Source organism: Ambystoma mexicanum, chromosome 12 (assembly GCF_040938575.1).
Source record: "Ambystoma mexicanum isolate Mex_15411 chromosome 12, UKY_AmexF1_1, whole genome shotgun sequence".
NCBI classification, from domain to species: Eukaryota; Metazoa; Chordata; class Amphibia; order Caudata; family Ambystomatidae; genus Ambystoma; species Ambystoma mexicanum.
In genome coordinates, this window is record NC_090936.1 from 622,803,133 (window position 1) to 622,827,306 (window position 24,174).

The following is a 24,174-nucleotide window of genomic DNA, read 5'->3' on the forward strand; positions in this document are numbered from 1 at the left end:
TACCTGAACAAGCAAGGAGGGACTTGTTCGCCAAATCTGTCCAAGCTTGCCCAGAAAATTTAGATATGGGCACTCAGACGGAACATCTACCTGTCATCTCAACATGTTCCAGAGAATCTCAATTCTCTGGGGACGCTTTGTGCAGGGATCCCCTCCCACAAGAACACAAATGGTGTCTACACAGAGAAATCGTAGAAGATCTCTTCTCTCAGTGGGGTTTCCCCACTATAGACCTATTCGCCACAAACGAAAACAGACAGTGCCCAGGATTCGCATCCAGGTTCCCCCAACCAGACTCCCAGGGGAACGCCCTGTGGATGAACTGGTCAGGGATGTTTGCGTACGCTTTTCCACCAACCCCCCTCATCAGGAAGGTGGTCAACAAGATGCACAGGGAATCGATGACGCTCGTCCTAGTTGCTCCCATGTGGGCGAGGCAACCGTGGTTCCCACACTTAAGCACACTAGCGGTGTGCGAACCCGTTAAGATCCCGTGCTGGTACAACCTACTGTCCCAGCACCAAGGTCAGACAGTACATCCTCAACCCAACTCCATGAACCTGGCAGCATGGCTCCTGAGGTCATAGAGTTTGGACATCTCAATTTACCTCAGAGATGTATGGACATCCTAAAAGAATCTAGGAAGCCAAACACGAGGTATTGCTACTTTGACAAATGGAAGAGATTCGTTATCTGGTGCCAGAATAAGCAAATCAACCCAGTTGATTGCACTCCTTCCACTATAGTCACCTACATGCTCCACCTGCTGGACACAGGGTTGGTATTTAATTCACTGAAGGTACACCTGGCAGCTCTGTCAGCGTACACCACCTCGCATAACAAGGCATCGTGGTGGATAGTACCAGTGGTTAAAGCCTTCATGGAATGAGTAAAGAGACTCCACCCTCCAATTTCTAACCCACCACCAGGGTGGGACCTTAATGTGGTGCTTGCTAAACTCATGGGCCCTCCCTTGGAGCCCATGCATAAGAGCAGTCTCAAACACCTGGCATATAAAACTGCCTTTTTGGTAGCCATTACGTCTATAAGAAGGGTCAGTGAAATTCAGGCTCTGTCGGTGCAGGACCCTTTCTTTACTGTCCATAAAGATAAACTGGTTTTACGAACACACCCTAGGTTCTCACCTAAGTTTATTTCCAAATTCCACGTGAACCAGTCCATCGAGCTTCCGGCTTTCTTCAAAGACCCACAAAGCTCGGCTGAGGTGAAACTACACACCATAGATGTGTGTAGGGCGGTCCTATACTATGTAAACAAAACCAGACCGCTGAGGAAAACAGACCAACTGTTTGTCTCCGTAGCTACAGGCAAAGATGGAGATCGCGTCTCTAAAGGGGCCCCTCTCTAAGTGGATTATAAACTTTATCCAGCTGTGTTACTCCTTTTCTGAAAAAACTCTACCTTTCACGCCAAGAGCCCACTCTACAAGAGGCATTGGGGACACTCTGGCTTTTATTGCAAATGTACCCCTTGATACCATTTGCAAAGCAGCTACCTGGAGCTCTATTCACACTTTTACTCAGCACTACTGCATTGACACCCATTCCAAGACAGATACTCAAGTGGGACAAGCGGTTCTAAGACATTTATTTGCTCATGACCCTTCTCACATCCCACCTCCTTCTTCTAACACTGCTCGCTAATCTATGCACAGCATGTGATCTAAGCAGATTCCACAAGCCTCAGAAGGGATACATTACTCACCGTAATCGTATTTCTGATGCTTGTATCTGCTTAGATTCACATGCAACCTGCCCTTTCTCCCCTCTGACAGAAGGCACATGGATGCTTGTAGTCTTATCTTTCTATCTATTTGCTTGGATAATCTGTACTCGCGCTACTCCTCATGCTACCTCATGTCAGAAAAAATACAATCTGAGCGACGCGTGAGGGATCATGGGTACAGTGGACGTCACACTAGGGATAGTATTACTGGCACGCCCTGTGTCGACGCCCATTTTCGAGTTTCGAAAAAACAAACAAACTGTAATACTCCGCAGCTTCAACTAGATGTCGGCCTATGCACAGCATGTGAATCTAAGCATATAGAAGCATCAGAAATACGATTATGGTGAGTAATGTATCCCATATATATATTTCTGATGTTTGTTAATCTGTTTAGAATCACATGCTGTGCATAGTCCGACATCCAGTGGTCACTGCGGAGTATTGCATTTTGTTTTTCGTAGTCGAAAAGGGGACGTCGACGAGGTGTGTCTGTAACACTATCCTTATAGTGACGTGCAGTGTACCCACAATCCCTCACGCATCAGGGTTCCCTCAGATTGTTTTTTTCGCCCAGATATTGGTCGCTTATACGCGGAGCTCCTCGAGACACATTGCGAAAACTTTACTTGACCTTTGGTCGCCCTTAATTATTCATTTCTTCACCCCTCCTTCGTCGTCGTAGCTGCAAAGCTATTCACCGCCGATCAAGATCTCCGACGGCGGTGCCTTCGACGGAAGAGGTTGTTCGGCGTTTGCCGAACACGTGGCCTGACCTCGACGGCCAAATACAGTAGGGAGAGTGGCGTTGTGGGACATTATTGTTTCTCTTTGAGAATGCCTTTCCCTTTCCCCTCCTTTTCCTTCGGGTTTGTTGTCACATGCGATCTGTTCCTCAGCTATGGAGAGGACACCCTTTAGGTTTTGCCTGCGTTGTAAGGGCAAGATTACCTGGAAAGACCAGCATAAACGGTGTAACCGTTGCTTGCCTCTCAACCACAAAGAAGACGGCTGTGCTGCCTGTCAGCTACTTAAGCCGAAGACTTTAAAAGACCGTAGGGTCAAAAGGTGGGCGGCCTACGCCATGTCTAGGTCTGACTCATCACCCACCGCCGCCGCCGCCGAAAGTGATGAGGAATGTGACAACACGACATCCGTTTCGGAAGTCGTAGACCTCTCTAAGGAGCGTTCACGCTCCTCGTCGTCCGTCCCCGGCCCCGACAAGCTTGGCTCACGCCCTGCTTATGGGGATGAACACCCCGGCAACAAGGACGCACACAGAAAACACTCCCATAAACATATAACCCATGGCTCTTCCTCGTCAAAGACGAAGAGGGCGTTGGCGCCAACGGAGACTCCGGTCCTACCGGCGGCCTCCTCAGACCGTAAGAGTCTGAAGCCCCCCTCGCAACCGCATATGCGACCAGCGACTGGGCTAACCCCTGATAAGGGCGCTACCACTAAACCGCCAGACGACGTGCACCGCCAGAGAGCACCCATCGGCGTAGAGCAAGCGACGCCTGTAACAGCGACGCCGGAGGTACCCTCGACAGACAGCTTAGTTGTCGAGAGCCTGGCAAGGATCATTTCCACCGACAGCCTAAAACGGACGGCGAAAGATACGTCTGTTACCGCTCATAAGGCCCGGGAGACGCCGAAAAGACCAGAAGGAAGGCAGGAACCTCCCGCTCCGTCGAGTGGGACTCCTAGCCTACTGGAAGGCTTTTCTGAAGGCGAAGGGGACCTCTCTTCGACATTATGGGATAGGTCGAAGTGTTTCCTAACGGAAGGCCCTCCCTTTCCTCCTCCTGACCGTTCCGGAGTACCTCACGAAACCCTAGAGAGACTCCAGTTCTGTATGGACAGGATGGAGAGGTTTATGGAGACTCAGAACCTTCAAACACCTAAGAGATCAAGAGAGGGACCTCAGGAGGATCCCAGGGCCAAGTACCCCAGGCTGTTTGATCCACCCCAAGAAAATGTAGATTTATATGACCTCACTGAAGAGGACACCCACTTTAAGGAGGATGATGAATTCCTAGGCAATGAGGGGGAAGAAAACCTACAGGAGGAAGGTTTTGAAGACAACCCTGATATGGGTGATAGGGGCTTCGGAGAAGACCCAGAAGAAGGGGCCTCACAGCCCTGGCAGTCCCCGTCAGTGTTTTCAGACCCTGAAGCCATAAACCTGCCCCCTCCAAAAGACTCGCCTATTAGTAATACATCGCCTATAGATGATCAACCCACCTTTAATGCACTTCTACGTAAGGCAGCAGTGCATTTTGAGATCGAAACCGGGGAAACTTCTCCTGACATCGACTTTGTCGAAAAAAATCATTAAGGAGAAACCCCCTGTCAGCCAAACCATTCCCCTCCTCGCCTCAGTAAGGAGGCAAATTATTCCTTCACTATCCACTCCTGCGTTGATCAGAGGGTTCAACCCTAGGATAGAAAAATGGTTTAGTCCTTCTCCATCGGACCCTTTATACATCAGGGGCCACTCTGTACCAGACTCCTTAGTGGTGACAAATACCAGGAAGAGAGCAGGGGTGCCACTGTCAACTAGCGAGGCACCACCAGATGAAGAGGGTAAAAAATGATATGCCCTAGGAAAGAGGATTACAGCCTCAGCTGCCTTTTCTGCAAGAATTGCCAACAATAACTCCTTGCTGGCAAGTTACGCAGATGCACAATGGAGCAAACGATGTAAGGACATTGAGGAGGTACCGGAACCCCTACGTACTCGCCTTCTAGCCACGGTGACTGAAGGGACTTTAGTCAACCAAAGCATCATCAAGAATACCCTGGATGCTGCAGAAATGGCCGGGCGTTCCCTAGTACAAGGAATCCTACTGAAACGCCATGTATGGCTACGTAATTCAGGCTTTAAACCTGAGACGCAAACATCTCTTATTAACAAACCTATAGAAGATGCAAACCTCTTTGGTAAAGCTGTGGATGAGGCTTTAGAAACCGCAAAGAAAGAAATTGACACTATCAAGACACTAGATCAAATTTCAAGGCTTCCCAACAAACGTGGTTATGGCAATAAGCGTTTTTTTCGAGGCCAACGCCAGCAGCAACAACAGCAGCAGCAATATTCTGCAGGTAACTGGTCCTCTAACCAAGGCACCAGTGGACAATATAACCAAAGAGGACAAGGTCGTGGCAAGGGAAGAGGTCGGGGTCCCACCCCTAGAGGTTCCCAAGCCACCAACGCCAAATGACTCAAAGATTCGGGTCCCCTCCCATGCTACACTGGTCGGGGGCCGGTTAACATCCTTTCTTCCAGCATGGGAGGGTATAACATCAGACCGCTGGGTACTATCAACCATAGCCCACGGCTATTGTATAGAGTTCAACAGATCCCCTACGTACAGATCCCTGAGGGGACGACGCATGTCACCGGAACACCTCGCCATCCTTCTTCAAGAAGTGGACCAACTACTAGAAAAAGGAGCCATAGAGGTCGTGCCTCTATCCCAGGTAACGGAAGGTATTTTCAGTGTACTTCCTTGTACCCAAAAAGGACTTAACCATGTGCCCTGTACTAGATTTGCGCCCAGCGAACAAATTTGTCAAACCTCAAAAGTTTTGTATGGTGACTCTACAGGAGGTATTCCCCCTGCTTTCTCAGGGAGATTACATGACAACACTAGACATGAAAGATGCATACTTTCATATTTTAATGTTGCCAGCGCACAGGAAATACCTCAGGTTCATGATAGAGGGCAAACACTACCAGTTCAGAGTGCTACCCTTCGGCATAGCATCAGCGCCAAGAGTATTCACAAAAGTACTGGCAGTGGCAGCGGCCCACCTGCGCAGGTTGTCCATCCCAGTATACCCTTACCTCGACGACTGGCTCATAACAAGGGATTCTTACGAAACATGCTTCGCAAATACCCAAAAGACTGTAGACCTTTTGTTTCAACTGGGCTTCTCCATCAACGAGAAGAAGTCCAGTTTAGACCCCAGCCAGATCAAACAATTCCTAGGGGCTCTAATTCGAACAAAGGACTGCCTCGTCTTCCCCTCCAACGAGAGGGTCCAAAACATGCTGTTTAAATCCCTCAATATGTGGCCGTCGAGAGGTGATGGTACGCAAAGCAATGCGCTTACTAGGAATGATGGCGTCATGTATTTATTTGGTACCTCACGCGCGCCTGCGCATGCGCTCAATGCAAGAGTGGCTCAACAGCCAGTGGTGTCAGGCCAGCGGACAATGGGACGATCCAGTGGTGGTCTCGCAGGCCTTGGTTCTCTCGCTACGGTGGTGGTCGAAGGAAAACCTGGTAATAGGGAAACCATTCGCCACCCCCGCAGTGGAAGCCACTCTAACCACAGACGCATCCCTCACAGGATGGGGGGCTCACCTATCCTATCCACTGCTCAAGGAGTCTGGACTCTGAGCGTAGCATCCAAGCACATAAACGTACTGGAGCTACTAGCTGTGTTCAAGGCACTGAAGGCCTTCCAGCCACACCTACAAGGGAAGATAGTGATGGTCTTCACGGACAGCACCACAGCCATGTACTACCTCAAAAAGCAGGGGGGCACTCACTCTCCAGGACTGTCCAAGCTGTCCCAGAACATCTGGAAGTGGGCTCTCAAACACATGTTCCTACTGTCACAACATGTACCAGGGGAACTCAATCTGCTAGCAGACGAACTCAGCAGTGACTTCCCTCTGCCCTCAGAGTTCGAATGGCAGTTACACGAAGACATCGTCTTCGAAGTCTTCACACAATGGGGATTCCCAGAAATAGACCTGTTCGCAACTCTGGAGAACTCACAATGCCAAGATTACGCATCCAGGTACCCCCAGAACCAATCCAAGGGGAACGGTCTATCGATACCTTGGTCAGGGAAATTTGTTTACGCTTTTCCCCCCGACTCCCCTTCTCAACAAGATAGTGCACAAGATGCACCAGGAACAAGTTACCATGATACTGGTGGCCCCTATGTGGTCCAGACAACCTTGGTTCGCTCACTTGGAGATGTCCCTATCCCCTCCAGTGAAACTTCCCTGCCCGTACAACATGCTGTCACAGGACAAGGGCAGGACACTACATCCATACCCTCATACCATGAATTTAGCAGCCTGGCTCCTGAGATCATAGAATTTGGACATTTACAACTCCCGCAGAGATGCATGGACATTCTCAGGGAGGCTAGAAAGCCTAACACTCGTCACTGTTATTCTAGCAAATGGAAAAGATTTGTCATCTGGTGTAGGGGAAGGAGCATCAACCCAGTTGACTGCTCTCCCACACAAATTGTTCTGTACCTGACTCACCTACTAGACTCGGGCTTGGTGTTTAACTCTATTAAAGTCCATTTAGCTGCACTTTCCGCATACACAACTTCCCAACTTAAAGTGTAAAGTACCAGTTATTAAAGCCTTCATGGAAGGAGTGAAGAGGATCCACCCTCCCATAGCTAGCCCCGCTCCCGGATGGGACTTAAATGTGGTACTAACCAGGCTCATGGGGTCACCCTTTGAACTCGTGCACAAAGCAACAATTAAAGACCTCACTCTTTTTTTTTGTTTAAACTTGTCTTTATTAGTTTCCAGATATCAACATTGATCAAACATTATAACAAGTCCCCCCCCTGCCCCCCGCCGGCCCCCCCGGGGACACACGTGTTTTGATTCAGGGATTACATTATGCATTAAAAATGTCTGTAACTTTAATGTTGTGTGGGCACCATAAAGACCTCACTCTTAAGACTGCTTTTCTAATAGCTATCACCTCCATTAGGAGAGTAGGTGAACTACAAGCGCTCTCTGTACTAGACCCCTTTGTAACAGTTCACAAGGAGAAGGTGGTTCTACGCACACATCCTAGGTTTGCGCCAAAATTTATCTCTAAATTCCATGTCAACCAATCAATAGAACTACCAACGTTCTTTCAAAATCCTTCAAACTTAGGTGAGAAGAGCCTGCATACACTGGATGTTCGCAGAGCTGTGATGTTTTAAATTGAAAGAACTAGACCATTGAGAAAGACTAATCAGTTCTTTGTCTCGGTGGCAGCAGGAAGAGAAGGAGATGCAGTTTCAAAATCCACTATTTCTAGAGGGATTGTACAATGCATCACTCTCTGTTACACTCTTGCTAAGAGAGAACTACCCTTCAAGCCAAGAGCACACTCCACTCGAGGCACCGGGGCTTCCATAGCTTTCATTGCAAATGTCCCTGTTGAGTCCATTTGCAAAGCGGCAACCTGGAGTTCTGTTCACACCTTTATAAAACACTACTGTCTAGATGCCCACTCTCTAGATCTGATTCCCAGGTGGGACAAGCAGTATTAAGACATCTTTTCTCTACTGGTCCTTCTCACAACCCACCTCCACTCCGGGTACTGCTCGCTAGTCTATGCACAGCATGTGATTCTAAGCAGATTAACAAACATCAGAAGACAATGCATTACTTACCGTAAAAGCATTTCTGATGGTTGTATCTGCTTAGATTCACATGCGCCCACCCTTCCTCCCCGCTCGGATGAAAGGAACATAGACTTTCTTCTATATCTCTCTTTTCTGTACTCACTCACGTCTAATAGGCTCCCTCAGGGCAGAAAAAATACAAACAGAGGGACCTCAACGCGTGAGGGATTGTGGGTACACTGCACATCATTATAGGGATAGTGTTACAGACACGTCGTGTCGACGTCCCCTTTTCGACTACGAAAAACAAAATGCAATACTCGGAAGTGACCACTGGATGTCGGACTATGCACAGCATGTGAATCTAAGCAGATACAACCATCAGAAATGCTTTTACGGTAAGTAATGCATTGTCATATAAAAACAACCAATGCACCTTAGCACATTTTCCCTGCCATATGCACTTTATTGTGACTTTTGCACTTTAGTGAGATCGTTGCACTTTATCGTGTTTTTACATCATGCACTTTAAGGGCTGATTCAGCACTTATGCCATTACATCTGGAACTGGGAAAAGCATATGAACTGATTACAATTTTATGATTTACGAATTATGCTAGTGTCCAATTATTCCTAATGGGTCTGTTATTCGAGCTAAACTAGATGTCCAAATGCATGCAAAGTGCTGAAAAAGATGTGGTCGGCTACGAGGGGCTTCATTGACACGTACCTTACCTGTGGTAGTCCATGGCGGACAAATAGGCTAATTAATACACATAGGAACTCTGCATCAGATCCCTATTAAGGATAACCCATAGGGACCTAATAGATACTTTAGGTGGTAGCGTCATGCATCAGCATCCATGCTACAATTGCGGTTTGCAACAGTCAAAGATGTCCGCCATGGGTCTGTGTTAAGGAGGTTGTGGTTTCCAATGGAGTCCCTCTTTTATTTCGGCTAAAATAGTGGCCGGTTGCTCTACACGATGTTTAAAACTCTGTGGTTTGATGGGGACGCATTGTTGTGATCAAGCAGCGAGGCAAGCCGCGAAACGCGTTAACGTTCCCAACGCGCACAAACACTTTGGGAGAGCCAAATTTTGATGGCTTTTTAATTTTTGTGCCACTTTGTAAGGCATTAATAAAGATTACTATTATTCTTGAACTGTGTCCAGACTCCACAAATTTTGTGATGTGAAGAGTGCTACTCACCCTGCCTGATGTCATCAGTGCTTTGAAGATATATATATATATACACACACACAAAGAAGGTGGATTGGAAACCAATCCGAGTCACATCGGCACTCCGGCTGTATTCACGAAGGAAAGCTGAATATCTCAAAAAAATCCACAGGCAGTCTTAGTGTACCGTGCATTTAAAGTGTCCTTTATTAGTTCAAATACATGGACAAGGAAGACAGCAGCAGTCTTTGATGCAAAGGAAGAATGACGCGTTTCACCCTACTCGGGCTTCGTCTGGTATAATACACTGCTACGTCCCCTTTCCTCCATCCTGTATGGGCTTCCCTCAAATATTCCTTTTCAATTTAGATGTGCGTGGGGCTGGTCCCTGAGAGCATGCGCTCCCCTTACGCCACCGCCACACCTCAGCCCAATTTTCTGTTTCTGGAGCGGACCAACTTCTCCAGCGCTTGTGGTTGTGGCTCTTGGCCTGTAATTCTACATGTTTTTCCCCAATTTATTTTTCTTTTTAAATCGGAAATGTTAATTTCCTACATCGGACCTGCACGCCCTCTGCCTCCGGTGCCTTGGAGAAGACTACGGATGGGATGGCTGCTCGGCGTGCAACGCACTTACTCCTGGTCCATAAAGAATCGGTTTGCGTGGTGGCGGGAGCGGTTTGCCAGGTCTCTACCTGACCACATTAAGGAATACTTAAGAAGGAAGACCAAGAAGGTGAGTCTTTTATTTGCCAAAGCACCCCGCAAGGGCGACTCCTTCCCAGGGAGGCCTGCCAGCGGGAGGGACCAAGTTGGTCCTGTCGCCTGCAAGAAAGGTGCTGAGGCTCAAGTAGCTACTGGCCTTACATTTGAGCGGTCCAAGCATCCTCCTGGTCCCGGCGACAAGGAGCCAAGTGGCTCGACTAATGGGACACATCCCGAAGGGCTTTGCTCTACCACCAGGTCTACACCTGAGGGGGCGCCTATACACAGTCCAGACAGCACTACCAGCAACATGACTGAGGTGCAGGGAGGGGTCGAGCCTATGCATACGAACAAACAGGTCGAACCCAGGCCTGTGTCTGCCACGGAAGCATGTGTAGCAGGGGCGGACACAATGTTGGTGAAGGCAGACAAGATGGCAGCCAGGCCAGAAACACGCCAAGCCAGCGAGCCCCTTAGGTTGGAACCAGCTCTCAGAACAGATTGGTCTCCGGCATCTACGTCACAGGTCACATGGTTCGCAACTGGGCAGATGCGCTTCATGGAGTCCTCATTTACACACGACAGGCACAGCGTGGGCAGATAACTCCGCTACATGGCCGCGCCAAAGCAGGGACTGGTACTACAGCACGCTCGGCCAGCGTGTGAGGAGCACTTCTTTGATAAGTTTTCAATGCTCATGCGATCCCCACAGATGGGTAGCATCTTGAAGTGCATCATCCAGGACATGCTACCTCCCATGCTCCCACAGCAGCCAGTGCCAGCACAGGTGCAAGTACAGGCGCAGGAACTGAGTGGAAGCACCACGCTCACATCAGCCTGCTTCACCACCGGCCGCGCTGGTCGGCACAACAGTGCCTCCGATGGCCACCCTGCTTCCAGTGACAAAGGACACACCGCCAGGGGTTGCCACAGACCCTCCAGATGCGGGAGATCAGCAAGACACAGACGAAGAGGAACAGGACATGCCTTCCTCGGCAAGAGCGTTTCATGACCGGATTGCTGGCCTGACGGAATACCTGGGCAACCCTAAGCCAGAGAAGGCACAGCCAGAAGCAGGTGTCCAGGCGGACGTCCTCACCATCTGTGCAGATTCCAGATCTGGTATACCTCTGCAGAAAGATGTGAAGACCCTGGCTAAAAAGGGATGGGCAAAACCACACTCCACACTACCAGATAGCAAAAAACTAGATGCAAAGTTTAAGCAGGTGGGGGGCGATGCGCTTATCTTGTCTGTTCCCCCTCAGTCCCTATCAATAATCACGGCCTCATCCATGTATTCAAAACCACGGGGTCATCGACATTGAAGCTGCTGGGCAAGGATGAAAATGTTCTAGAGGCCTATGGCAAAAAAGTATTTTGAAACATGTTGCTGCACCTCAGGCAGGCAAATGCATTTTTCGCTGCAGCGAATCAAAGGCTGTGGCATAAAATCGCTGACTTCCTCCCGGCTTCCCATTCCGTCTCCCACCTCTCCCCACATGCCCCTCCCTCCCCACCAGAGATACGCTCGCTTATCACAAGCAAAGCGGTTGAGAAGGTCCCAATCCCACAGCAGGGTTTGGGATTTAACTTCTTCATTTTCGCTATCCAAAAGAAGAAACAGGCAGGTCTGCGTGTGGTCCTAGATCTATCCTTGGTGAATATGTACCTGCCCATGCAGAAGTTCAAAATAGTTACGCTAGCTCTGATGGCAGAATCTCTGGGTGGGGGAGACTGGACGTGCTCCCTGGATCTGAAGGACAAATACCTACATGCCCCAATTTGGCAGCCTCATCAATCGTTGCCCAGGTTTCGGGTCATGGGCTTGCACTTCCCATACAAGGTGTTGCCTTTTGGCCTCAACTCGGGACCAATCGTCTTCACGAGGATCATGAACACAGTTGCGTCGCAGCGCAGGTCGGAGGGCCTTCATGTATATCTGTACCTCGACGACTAGTTGGTCAGAGCGGAAACGCCAGGGCCGGTCAGGTACATAGAAAACAGGCTTATGAGCACACTATACGACCGGTGGTTCTCCATCAACTTCCAGATATCGCAGCTCTAGCCTACACAAACACTGGTGTTCTTGGGTCTCCTGTGAGATACACAAAGACACAATATATTCCCCACGGAGGAAAAAGGGGCTGCTATCAAGGCGGCAGTCGGCCATTTCCTCTGCAAAACAATGACCACAGCCTGGTGGTATCAGCATTGTTGGGCATAATGGCTGCATGTCTCCTGGCGGTTCTGGACACCAGGCTCAAAATGAGGAGACTGGGCACAGTCAGCTCTGATTTCCATACTGCATTACCTGCACCAGGACCTCCAATGGTGGAGGCAGGGCACCAACCTCATGGTGGCATGCCGTTCAGACAACCCAAGCCGGCCCATAGGGTTACAACAGACTCCTACCTGCGAGGTTGGGGAACCACCCTCTGCAGCCATGCTGTGCATGGGCTATGGTTGACGGAGTAGCAACAGAATTATATCAACTGCTTGGAAAGGATGGCCATTTGGCTAGAGCTCAAGGAGTTTCTTCCAATGGTCCAGGGTAGTACAGTGCGTATTCAGACAGACCACTCCAATTGCATTTACTACCTCAACAAGAGGGCACCAAGTCCCCCACCTTGTGCAGGATTGCCATCAGCATTTGCGAGTGGGCCATTTCTTACAGAGTATGGATCTCAGTAGTCCATCTCCCGGGGGAATCCAACCTGGAAGCAGACAGACTCAGCAGACTGAGTTCTGACAATTAAGAGTGGCAGCTCAAAAAGGAGGTCCTTCAGGGCATTTTCAGCAGGTGGGGGTTACCCTCTCATAGGCCTTTTTTCAACCAAGCACAACCGGACATATCAGCAGTTTGCGTCCTGGGGGGGAGAGACTCCATGGGGGACGCATTGCTGATGGAGTGGGACTGAATGTGGGCCTACGCATTCCCTCCGATTTCCCCCCCCGCTGCACAAGGTCATTAACAAAATCAGAGAATCTTGGCACCTGCGGTTAATTCAAATAACTCCACACTGGCCGGCCGTGCCCTGGCTCCTGGACCTTCTACAGGTGGTGGATCACCCTCCGGTCCCCCTCCCCTTGGGGATGCACCCTCTCCTGACCCAACAGGAGGGAGCAGTGACTCGCCCCTCCCTGGAGAGGATCACCCTAGCAGCGTGGCCCCTGAACAGATAACTCTTCAGCACCTCCATCTGTCTCAGGATAACCTCGAAATCGTCCTAGGAGCCAGGAGCCAAGCTATGCGCAGGCAATACAAGAGCAAATGGACCAGATTCTGCTTCTGGACCAGAGACGCCGGATTGGACCCGCTAACGCGCACTCTGGATCAGGTACTTTCATTCTCAGCTCATCTAGCTAGATCAGGGGTCCAGGTAGACACTTGACAGACATACCTTGCAGCCATAGGCACCTATAGATACTCGGACACAAATTATTTCTCTACGTCCAACCCTGTGGTTAAAAGACATTTGGTGGAGTTGACAAGGCTGTTCCCGCCGGCCAGGTGCCTACATCCAGTCTGGGACATCAATGTAGTCCTCTGCGCACTTGCGCATAATCCATTCAAGCCCATGTAGGTTATAAACATCAGGTTGATTACAATCAAAACAGCGCTCCTCGTGGGACTCTTTTTGGCACGCAGAATCTACGAAATTCAGGCTCTGGTGGCAACAGAACCATACACTGCATTTCATTGAGACAAGGTGTTGCTCCACACTCTTCCTGCATTTCTTCCTAACATGGTCTCCTCATTCCACATCAACAAGGAATTCGTACTTCTGACTTTCTTTGCTAGTCCTACGGAGGAGGTGGAGAAGGTGCTTCACTGTCTAGTAGTCAGCAGATGAGCGTTGAAATTCTACCTGGGTAGGACCAAGGATTTCCACAAGTCGAATACTCTTTATCACCTTTGGCGGATCTAGGCCAGACGGGCAAGCATGCAAGGCTTCTATAGCCAGATGGATGGTCTCGGCCATTCAGGAAGCATACAGGGTGCAGCATAGCGAGTTTCCTAAGACCATGCACGCTCATACGGTCGGAGCCAAGGCAACAGCGGTCGCTTTCCAAAGACACGTACCATGGCAAACAATCAGCAGAGCGGCCACATGGGCTACCCCATCAGTGTTCTGAAAACATAACTGCTTGGATGTCAGTGTGCGGTCTGACGCGCCCTTTGGCCAAGCGGTGCTGCGAAAACTGTTAGCTAAAAAAATGGCAACAGCACTCCTCACCAGGGCTTCTATTAAGTGGTAATCGCCCATACAGGATGGAGGAAAGGGGACTATGGACTAGGGGTACATTAGTCACTCCGGTGAGTAACCTATAATTTACCATCTTACCTTTTGACTTCTGAGTTGGTGGACCAGTGCTTCAATGAAGGGCTCATATTACATGACGGTTAAATTGGAGTTCTCTGTAATATCAGCTTATTCTTAGAACAGTGAGGTGAAATATCCCACGTTCACAAACCTTCTATTATCTGACCCTTTTTAAAAAAAAAAAATGTTTTCACTATCCGGCTCATTCTGTTGTCCGTGTCATAGAGAGTGGTATTGCCAGCAACCCTGGTTGATGTCGTAAGAAGGCGCTTCAAAAGAATGCTAATGTGTGCCTTGACAAGGGCAACTGTAGGATTCTAGGCTAACGGGACAGTCTTATTGTGACTGTTCAGATGTATTGATATTTGTGGGCCCTCGTTGACCTGGGTTGACAGTTTATCTCTTACTGCCTGGTAAACACTCACTGATTCAGCCGAGTTAGAATGTTTTTGTAAATTGGAGGTTGCCCTTTTGAGGGTGACTCCTCACCACCTGCCTCCTCCACAACCCAACCAGTGGTATCATATATATTTCGGAGGCTTGTGGAATCTGCTTAGATGACATGCTATGCATAGGCCGACATCTAGTGGAAGCTGCAGAGTATTACAGTTGTTGTTTTCAAAACTCGAAAAGGGACGTCGACAGGGCGTGTCAGTAATACTATCCCTAGTGTGACGTCCACTGTGCTCATGGTCCTTCACGCATCGAGGTCCCTCAGATTGTTTTTTTCCACCATCGTGAGCAGACGCTTAACGCAGAGTTCAATTTCGGCATAACGCCATTTGCTTATGACAAGTTTAAAAATAGTTTACTCTTTCTGTCCTTTCGACTTCGACCAATTCATTGACGCGGTGGAAAAGACAGCGCCGTCGGACTAATTCAAAATTCAATGGACCCTTTTGGCCTTAGGCCCTTACAGTAGGGAGAGTGGGGGGCGGTCATTGTACAATGCATTTTCCCACCCTTTCCCTTAGACAGACATGGATAGAACACCTTTTAAATTCTGCCCCACGTGTAATAAAACATTTTGGTGGATCGACGAACAGAGTGTGCAACCTGTGTCTAAACCGCGACCACAATGAAGGGCATTGTCAAGCCTGCAAGCTCTTCAAACCTAAGTCCCTTGAAGATAGTAGAACCAAGCACTGAGCCCATCACGCAATGCAGGCCGAGGTCGCCATTGATGTGGAGGGAGCTTCCAGTGACGGCAGCATCGCCGTCTTTTCGGACGGCAAGTGTGACGGGGAACAGCCAAGTTCCCAAGTGCAGGCCCCCGACCCTAAGAGACAGACCGGCGGCTCTGTTATGGGGACGACACCCGGCGGCAAGAGCACTACCACTACACACGCCACTAAAAACACATCCCGGGGCAATCAGTCGGCACTGTCGACCAAACGCCCAGATACAGCATCTAGGGGGAGATCTGTAGATTCTCTGTCCTCTAGGCACTCGATGACCGGCCCCGGAAACCGAAAGACGCTGCCCATAAAACAACATTGACTGAACGCTGATTGTCAGCAGACGCAACAGAGGTCCATCCCACTACCGAGAGTTGACCTCCTTCGTCGAAATCGGCGGTAGGGTAAAAATCACTGAGTTGTCACACCTGGTTAAGAAACACATCCCTGAGAGCCTGCTAAAGGCTACTCATTCCAAGAAACATAAAGAAAAGTCTAAAGACAGGTCTCATAAGGACAAGTGTACCCCTTCTAAGGAGACTATTCCTGCCCCACAAAAAGAGGGTTCTTTGGCTGAAGCCTTACAGAATAAGGGTCTATCCACACCTACACCCTTAGTACAAGTCTCTACCCCCCAGTACTCTGGGGTCATCCCCAGTTCAGCCCTATGGACTACGGAAGACATAGATAGGGTAATGTCAAGAATGACCTTCGCCAATTTTTTTGAAGAAAACCCTCAGGCTTTTGAAACCTTTCAGGTTACACCTCCTACTACTCAGGCTTCTGGCTCACAGCCCCTGGCTTCCAGCTCTCAGCCCCTGGCTTCAACTCAGCCCCCAGCAAAAAGGACCCGTGCAACAGCTGATCTTCATGACGTTAATACAGACACTGAAGGGTATAATGAGTACTAGTAGCTAACTGACCATTACTATGATGGTGATGATGATGATGATGAAGAGGCGGAGGTGTATACCATGGCCTCACCAATTCAACAAGATTCCCCAGTGGATAATCAGCCCCTCCACAACAACATATTAATCAAAGCATCCAGACACGGGAGACTCAGCAGGACAAGAACTTTGTGGAGGACATTTTGGGAGACAAGAAGGCTGCCACCCAATTCATCCCAATTTTTTTATCTGTCAAGAGAAGAACCCAACCTTCATTGGAGACACCAAACCAAACACGGGCAGTAAACCCGCGTGTAGAGAAACGTTTTCACCCAGCGCCGTCTGACCCGCTCTATATCAGGGGCCAACTTAAACCGGATTCGCTTGTGATCACATCTACCCGTAAAAGGGCAGGGACACCACTAACCTCTTCAGATGCTCCCCCACACATGGAGAGCAAGAAGCCCTATGCCATGGGAAGGAAGCTAGCGACTTAGGCAGCGTTTCAAGCTAGAATCGCCAACAACTCTACACTGTTGGAAAGTTATGATTGCCATAAATGGGATGAAATAACTACCCTAATAGAGTCTGCTCCCAAGCCGTTAAAGTCTCAACTTGCATTAGTAGCAGCTGAAGGCAAAGCTACTTCCAGCTGCATTCTAAGAATAACCTCAATGCTGCAGATAATGCAGGCCAAATAATCGCTGAAGGAACTATAATCGAGCGCTACGCTTGGCTTTGCCAGTCCGTCTTTAAGCTTGAGACCCAGGCGACGTTAATTAACATGCCAGTGGAACCAACACTCTTATTCGGCAAAGCGGTAGAAGATGCCCTTAAATCCACAAAGGAGGAATACGACAAGTCACACGGCCAACTAACTAGTAAACCATCTGGCCAAAGAGGCGGAAACAATTTTGGCCTCTTTTGTGGCCAAAATTCCCAAAGAGGCTCCAATTACAGACCAGGTCAAAATTTGTCCTGGAATAACATCCAAGGTCAGGCGTCACAGGGTTAACAGAGGCCAGCGCAGATCCTGCTGCCACTTGTAGAGGTGGAGGCACACCTCCCAAGCAATGATAGCCCGCTACAGGTCCCTTTCCATGACACCCCAGTAGGGGGATGAAATTCACACTTCAGCCACGCAGGGGAGGGAATAACCATGGACAAGTGGGTGCTATCGACAGTAGTGGGAGGTTATTGTGTGGAGTTCCTCCAAAAACCATCGAACCATCCCCCGCGCCAAAGGAAGACAACAAAGGAAGAACAGCTCATCCTTCTTGAGGAAGTCAACGCATTGCTTCTCAAGGATGCCATAGAGATTGTACCGTCCAACGAGGCAAACAAGGGTATTTATTCAGCCTACTTCCTTGTGCCAAAAAATGATCTAACTATGCGTGCAGTGTTAGACTTACGCCCTGCAAACACTTGTGTAAAGCCACAAAAATTCCGCATGACAACGCTACAAGAGGTCACCCCCCTGCTAAAACGGGGAGATTGCATGGCAACACTGGATATGAAAGATGCCTATTTTCATATTTCAATGTTCTCAGCGCATAAAAGACTCTTGCGTTTCAAAATAGCAAACCAGCACTACCAATTCAAGGTGCTACCCTTCGGTATTGCTTCGGCTCCAAGGGTATTCACCAAGATACTGGAGGTGGTGGCAGAGCACCTGCGTAGGGAGGCAATCCCACTGTCCCCCTAACTGGACGACAGGCTGATCAAAGGGGAATCACCCCATCTTTGCAAGCTAAACACGCAAAAAACCATAGAACTTCTCTTCCAAATGGGTTTCTCAATAAACAAGAAGTAAAGTCTTGTATCAGATACAACAAAACAGTTCCTGGGAGCTGCCTTAGACACAAGAACAGGCTTGGCCTTTCCGTCCATGGAAAGAGTGCAAAACATGCTTTGGCATATACCCCATTATCAAGCCGGTCGCCAGATAAGCATACGCAAAGCAATGAGTTTACTAGGCATGATGACATTGTGCATATACCTGGTCCCACACGCATGTCTGTGCATGCGCCCCATGCAGGAGTGGTTGTCGAAACCGTGGTCTCAGGCAAGCGGTCAGTGGGACGACCTACTGGTCGTTTTGCTGACAATAATTAAAAACCTACACTGGTGGACAAGGGAAAATCTGTTAAAGGGAAAACCCTTACACGATCCAGAGGCTCAAGCGATCATTACAAGAGAAGCATCACTCTCCTGGTGGGGGGCTCACTACCTTCACCACACAGCACATGGTCTGTGGACTCGCATCACGCACAGAACCACATCAACCTGTTGGAACTACTAGCAGTATTCAAAGCTCTTCAAGCATTCAAAGTGCAGCTGATGAACTAGAAGGTTCAAATCTTAACAGACAGCACCACAGCAATGTTCTATATAAACTAACAGGGGGGCACACACTCCCCAAATCTGTCCAAGCTGGCACAGAAAATATGGAGGTGGGCACTCAAACGCGGGATGTTCCTATCATCCCAACACGTTCCAGGGTTCAGACTCTCTCAGCAGCGATTCTCCTACCAGAAGAACACGAGTGGCAACTAGACCCAGGTGTAGTAGACTTCTCCCAGTGGGGTTACACCACGCTAGACTTGTTCGCTACAGGATAAAACCAGCAATGCCCAGACTTTGCGTCCAGGTTCCCCTAACCAGGCTCCAAGGGGAGCACCCTATGGATGAACTGGTTAGGGAAATCTGCTCATGCTTCCCCCCCCCCCGATTCCCTTAATGAGCAGGGTAGTGAACAAGATTCACAGGAAACAAATGACGCTCATCCTAGTTGCCCCCATGTGGGCAAGACAGTCATGGTATCCACATCTGCACAAACTGGCGATGTGCGATCCCATCAAACTCCTGTGTCAGACAAACCTATTGACCCAACACGAGGGAATGACAGTACACCCTCAACCACAATCAATGAACCTGGCAGCTTGACTCCTGAGCTCCTAGGGTTCGGACACCTTAATCTGCCACAACGGTGAATGGATATCCTCAAGGAGGCTCGAAACTGTTATTTCCACAAGTGTAGAAGATTTGTAATCTGGTGCCAGTCTAAACAAATAAACCCCATAGAATGTACTCCATCCTACATTCTAAACTATATGCTCCACTTGTTAGACTCTGGGTTAGTATTCAACTCCATAAAGGTCCACCTGGCAGCTTTATCAGCGTACACCACCTCTCATAGTAAGGTATCATGGTGGAAAATTCCAGTCATTAAAGCTTTCATGGAATGGGTAAAGAGACGCCACCCTCCAATTTCTAATCCATCGCCAGGCTGGGATCTCGATGTTGTACTCGCTAAGCTCATGGGGCCCCCATTTGAGCCTATGCACAAGTCTAGACTTAAACACCTGACATAGAAGACTGCCTTCTTAGTGGCTATTAATTCCATAAGAAGAGTTAGTAAATTACAAGCATTGTCAGTACAGGATCCTTTCTTTATCATTCATAAGGACAAATTGGTTGTACGTACCCATCCGAGGTTCTCTCCTAAATTAATTTCCAAATTCCAGGTAAACCAATCCATTGAGCTACCGGCCTTCTTTCAGAATCCAACTAGCTCAGCTTATGTAAAACTCCACACATTAGATGTAAGAAAGGCGGTCCTTTACTAAGTAAACAAGACCAGACCGCTAAGGAAAGCAGACCAGCTGTTTCCGTAGCACCAGGCAGAACAGGAGATCGTATTTCTAAGAATGCCATCTCCAGATGGATAGTCAAATGCATACAACTGTGCTATTCATTATCAAACAAAAAACTGCCTTTCACACCAAGAGCTCACTCCACTAGAAGCACAGGAGCTACCTTGGCCTTTATCGCAAATGTCTCCTTAGACAGCACTTGCAAAGCAGCTACATGAATCTCAGTACATACCTTCACTCAGCACTACTGCATTAACACCCATTCCAAAGCAGATGCGCAGGTGGGACAAGCGGTTCTAAAACATCTTGTTTGCTGCTGCTCCTTCTCACAAACCACCACCTTCTCATAACACTGCTCGCTAATCTATGCATATCATGTGACCGAAGCAGATTCCACAAGCCTCAGAAGGGATACACCCGCCATAATCAGATTTCTGATGCTTGTATCTGCTTAGATTCACATGCACCCACCCTTCATCCACTGAGAGAAGGTGCATAGATGTTTTATGAGCTTTTCTGATATTTATCTGCTTTGATACACCTCTACTCGTGATACTTCATGCTGCCTCATGTCAGAAACAAAACAATCTGAGGGACCTCGACGCGTGAAGGACCATGGGTACAGTGGACATCACACTAGGGATAGTGTTACTGGCACGCCCTGTCGACTTCCCTTTTCGAGTTTCAAAAACAACTGTAATATTCTGCAGCTTGCACTAGATGTCGGCCTATGCATAGAATGTGAATCTAAGCAGATACAAGCATCAGAAATATGATTACGGTGAGTAATGCATCATATATATATATATTTATTTTTTATTGTTGGTGGGTTAAGCAGAAGTGTTAATGACCTATAAAGCAACAACAGCTCATTTGTTTTCAGCATTAGCTTTTCACCACATCCAGATTGTGTGTCAGTAACAGCATATTGCATAGGCACCTTCTTTTACCACAGTTTTCCATGACCATTCTTATTGATTAGTCTGTATTCTTTGAGATGAACTGTAAGGTGTTGAAGTAGACTGTATTTTAAGCATTGGTTTTTGAAATTGTGTTGTTGAAGGTTGAACATTTGTGATAATATTTGTAAATGGTAAGCTCATTTTAAGGAACACCTTTGTTAATCTTCTTCCAGAATGATTTGGAGCAGGTATTGCGTCAGATTGGGGATAAAGATCAGAAGATTCAAAATCTTGAGGCCCTGTTAACGAAGAGCAAAGAAAATATCTCACTTCTTGAAAAAGAAAGAGAAGATCTCTATGTCAAAATTCAAGCTGGTGAAGGGGAGACTGCTGTTTTAAATCAACTCCAAGAGAAAAACCACACCTTGCAAGAACAGGTAAATAATTATGTGCTGTTTTTGTAGTATCCACTTATTGTGCAGGACCAAATATGCTAGTGAGGTCCGTTTACCTTCCACCAAGCTCCTGAAAGATTCAAGTTATGGGTCTTGTGCATCTGTAACCTTGAGTACCTGCCCATAGAAAATAATTGGTGTTGTAAGTGATTTCAATCCAGCACTCCACCTAAGTCAACGACTAGCATGTAATGCACAACTGAAATCCTTATTTATTTATGTCTAAAAGTTCTTTTATTCTGAACGATGTACCACTTATATCACGCCCCTCTCTTGGAACCCCCCCGGTCACACTGAACCAGGAATCAGGCTGGTTTGCAAAGTTAAAATATTTATTTATATATTCACAATATAATCACACTATTTTTACTGGGGATACAATAATCACCAATGGGGTGATGCCACACTAAGCAATCTCTTTAATCACAAGGAGTAATAATGAGCAAAAACAATGCAGCACAGCAATAATACTTTTGTGGGTGGGTGTTCAAATCAAATAGCAATGTGGTTGCTCTTTCTCCCTGCACATCCCTCAAACCCCCAATATGCGATATCAAGAAATAGAAGGAGAGAGAACAGGTTTCAGGAATGCAGAATTCAAATACAATGTGAATCCCAATTTCCCCCCAGCAAACACGAGAGAGAAACAGAATTGATTGGCAAACTGTCAAAATGGATTTTAAAGTTGTCTTAGAATGGAATGGGGAAAACACTAAGTACGGCTTAAATCACTGAAATTGATTACATTCTAATGGGAGCCACTTTATCTGGTTGCAGACAAATACTAGCAGTGATTTGACACTAATAAGCAATGTGAAAACTCACAACTGAGGTCGGGTTCAATTGAAAGCTGTTTTACACGTGTACTATCTTGCCAAAATGAAAATTTGCGGCAAACTTTTACGTGCGCGGTAATCGCGATTGCGGGAAAACTAGATGGATTTAAGATCGGTTTTTGGTTCTATGGAAACTTTAGGATGTTAGCTACAAGCAGACGTTTACATTTTGTTTCTAGCATAAAATTTGGAAAACACGGATGCACTTTCAAAAGACAAACAGGATTTCTTGACACTAGGGTTTGACTATGAAGAAGCAAATACCACACGGAAGCACAGCCACTAGACCAGGGCACCTCTGGATCAGGTTTTTGCCTGCCAAGGTGCTTGCCTTCTTCAGATGAAATATATCAGCGCAAAGATATCTTTAACAATACTAGGACAGAAGGAAGATAGTAGGGATAAGATAAAGTGTTCAGGCAATTCAAAAATATTTCTAACAATGCAGTTCTGAAGACAAGATAGGATGGATTTGGATAAGGATTGCTATGGACAGTACATAGGCTAGTGACAGTCCTATACTATGGATACTCACTATATAGGTTTGAACAGAACCATCAGGAATTCTGGTCCGTCAAGATCAGGGATTCTGGTCAGAAATTCTGCTGGGCACACCGGACTGGGACAGGCTGCTAGGCACACCGGACTGGACTGGGTCGGCAATGGCTCCGGTTCACAGCTATCTGGTCACAGCACGGCACAGCGCGGCACTACTGGATTGGGTCTTTGGATCCTGATAATAATTATTTTGCAGGAAAGCAGTTACAGCACAGCCCGGCTGTTCTTTTGTTCCCCTTAGATGTCTGGGGTAAATATTGGTTTCTAGAAGTTTAAGGCCAAGCTGAGAATGGTTCAGCTTTAGAATGGGCCTTTCTGCTTGCCAAGTTTCTGGAGTCTGGAGCAAGGAAGATGTCTGGTCCTCTCGCAGAGTGCTCTGCCAGCAATCGGTTAGTGGCTGAATCGGTGTGTGGTTTAAGTCCTCAGCTGTCTCTTTTTATGCATTTGGTAAAGGGGTGTGTATGCTGGATTATCCTAAGCGTGCCCCCTAGGCTGGCTATCGGTTATAAGATTGGAGGAGAAAACAGGGTGTCACCATGATGATGTGGTTTTATGAGTCAGAGAATCCTCCCCTTGGCTTTTGAACATGAAATCTACTTTTAGTACAATACATATTTACAATTTTGCAAACTTTATAACAATAACATATCTAGATCACATATGTTGTGGCGCAAATGCTCTTCCAAGCCCCGTCATTGTAGGATATTGTGTCGGCTTTTGACAGAATTCTGCCCTTTTGCGCCGGAACACAATAACCAGTTTATCCAAAAATATGTACAACTGTGCGCATTGCATATGGGCATAAGCGTGTGAAGTTACATGCTTTTGACATAATTACATTTGGTATAAAACCACCATTTCTACAGTTACTTCCCAGAACATAGCACAGAGTTCTGGCTCCTCTTAAAATGTGCAGCCAAAAATTAGGTTCAGAAGTCCGGGGTTTACATATGTTTTACAATTGTACACCGTAAATTATCAGTCTTTTTAGAAATGTGCTTTTTGTCCATTGTGAATCAACAAAAGGTTGTCTGTCCCCGCCTCCTTCTCCTTCTTGCAGCTCAGAAGCAATCTCTGCCCCCTTCCTTCTGGCAGAGGCCATTTACGATCCTTCCTGATTAGCATCTCCTTGCTTTGGAGGAGTCCATTGTGCACTTCCCACAGCAGCCCAAGTGCCCCTCCCCTCTTAATCATCACATGAATGTGAGTTTCTGGTCTAGAGCACAGAAGGGAGGTGCCTGGCCTTGTGGGGGGAAGTTGTTTGTGGTTTGGCTTGAAGTCATGTTTAATTTAAATGTAATTTTGTTACACATTTTTCTTGGTTTAAATAAACTTGTAGTTTTAAAACA

At 47.6% G+C, this 24,174-nt stretch overlaps 1 protein-coding gene across 4 annotated transcripts in view; it reads left to right on the forward strand.

The window, feature by feature from the left end:
• Positions 1–24,174, forward strand: part of EEA1 (early endosome antigen 1) — a 1,786,886-nt gene that overhangs the window by 708,949 nt on the left and 1,053,763 nt on the right. For all 4 annotated transcript variants that reach the window (XM_069629072.1, XM_069629073.1, XM_069629075.1 and 1 more), the window contains one exon: positions 21,210–21,413. In XM_069629072.1, coding sequence (XP_069485173.1) covers positions 21,210–21,413 — 204 coding nt within the window. The remainder of the gene's footprint in view (positions 1–21,209; positions 21,414–24,174) is intronic.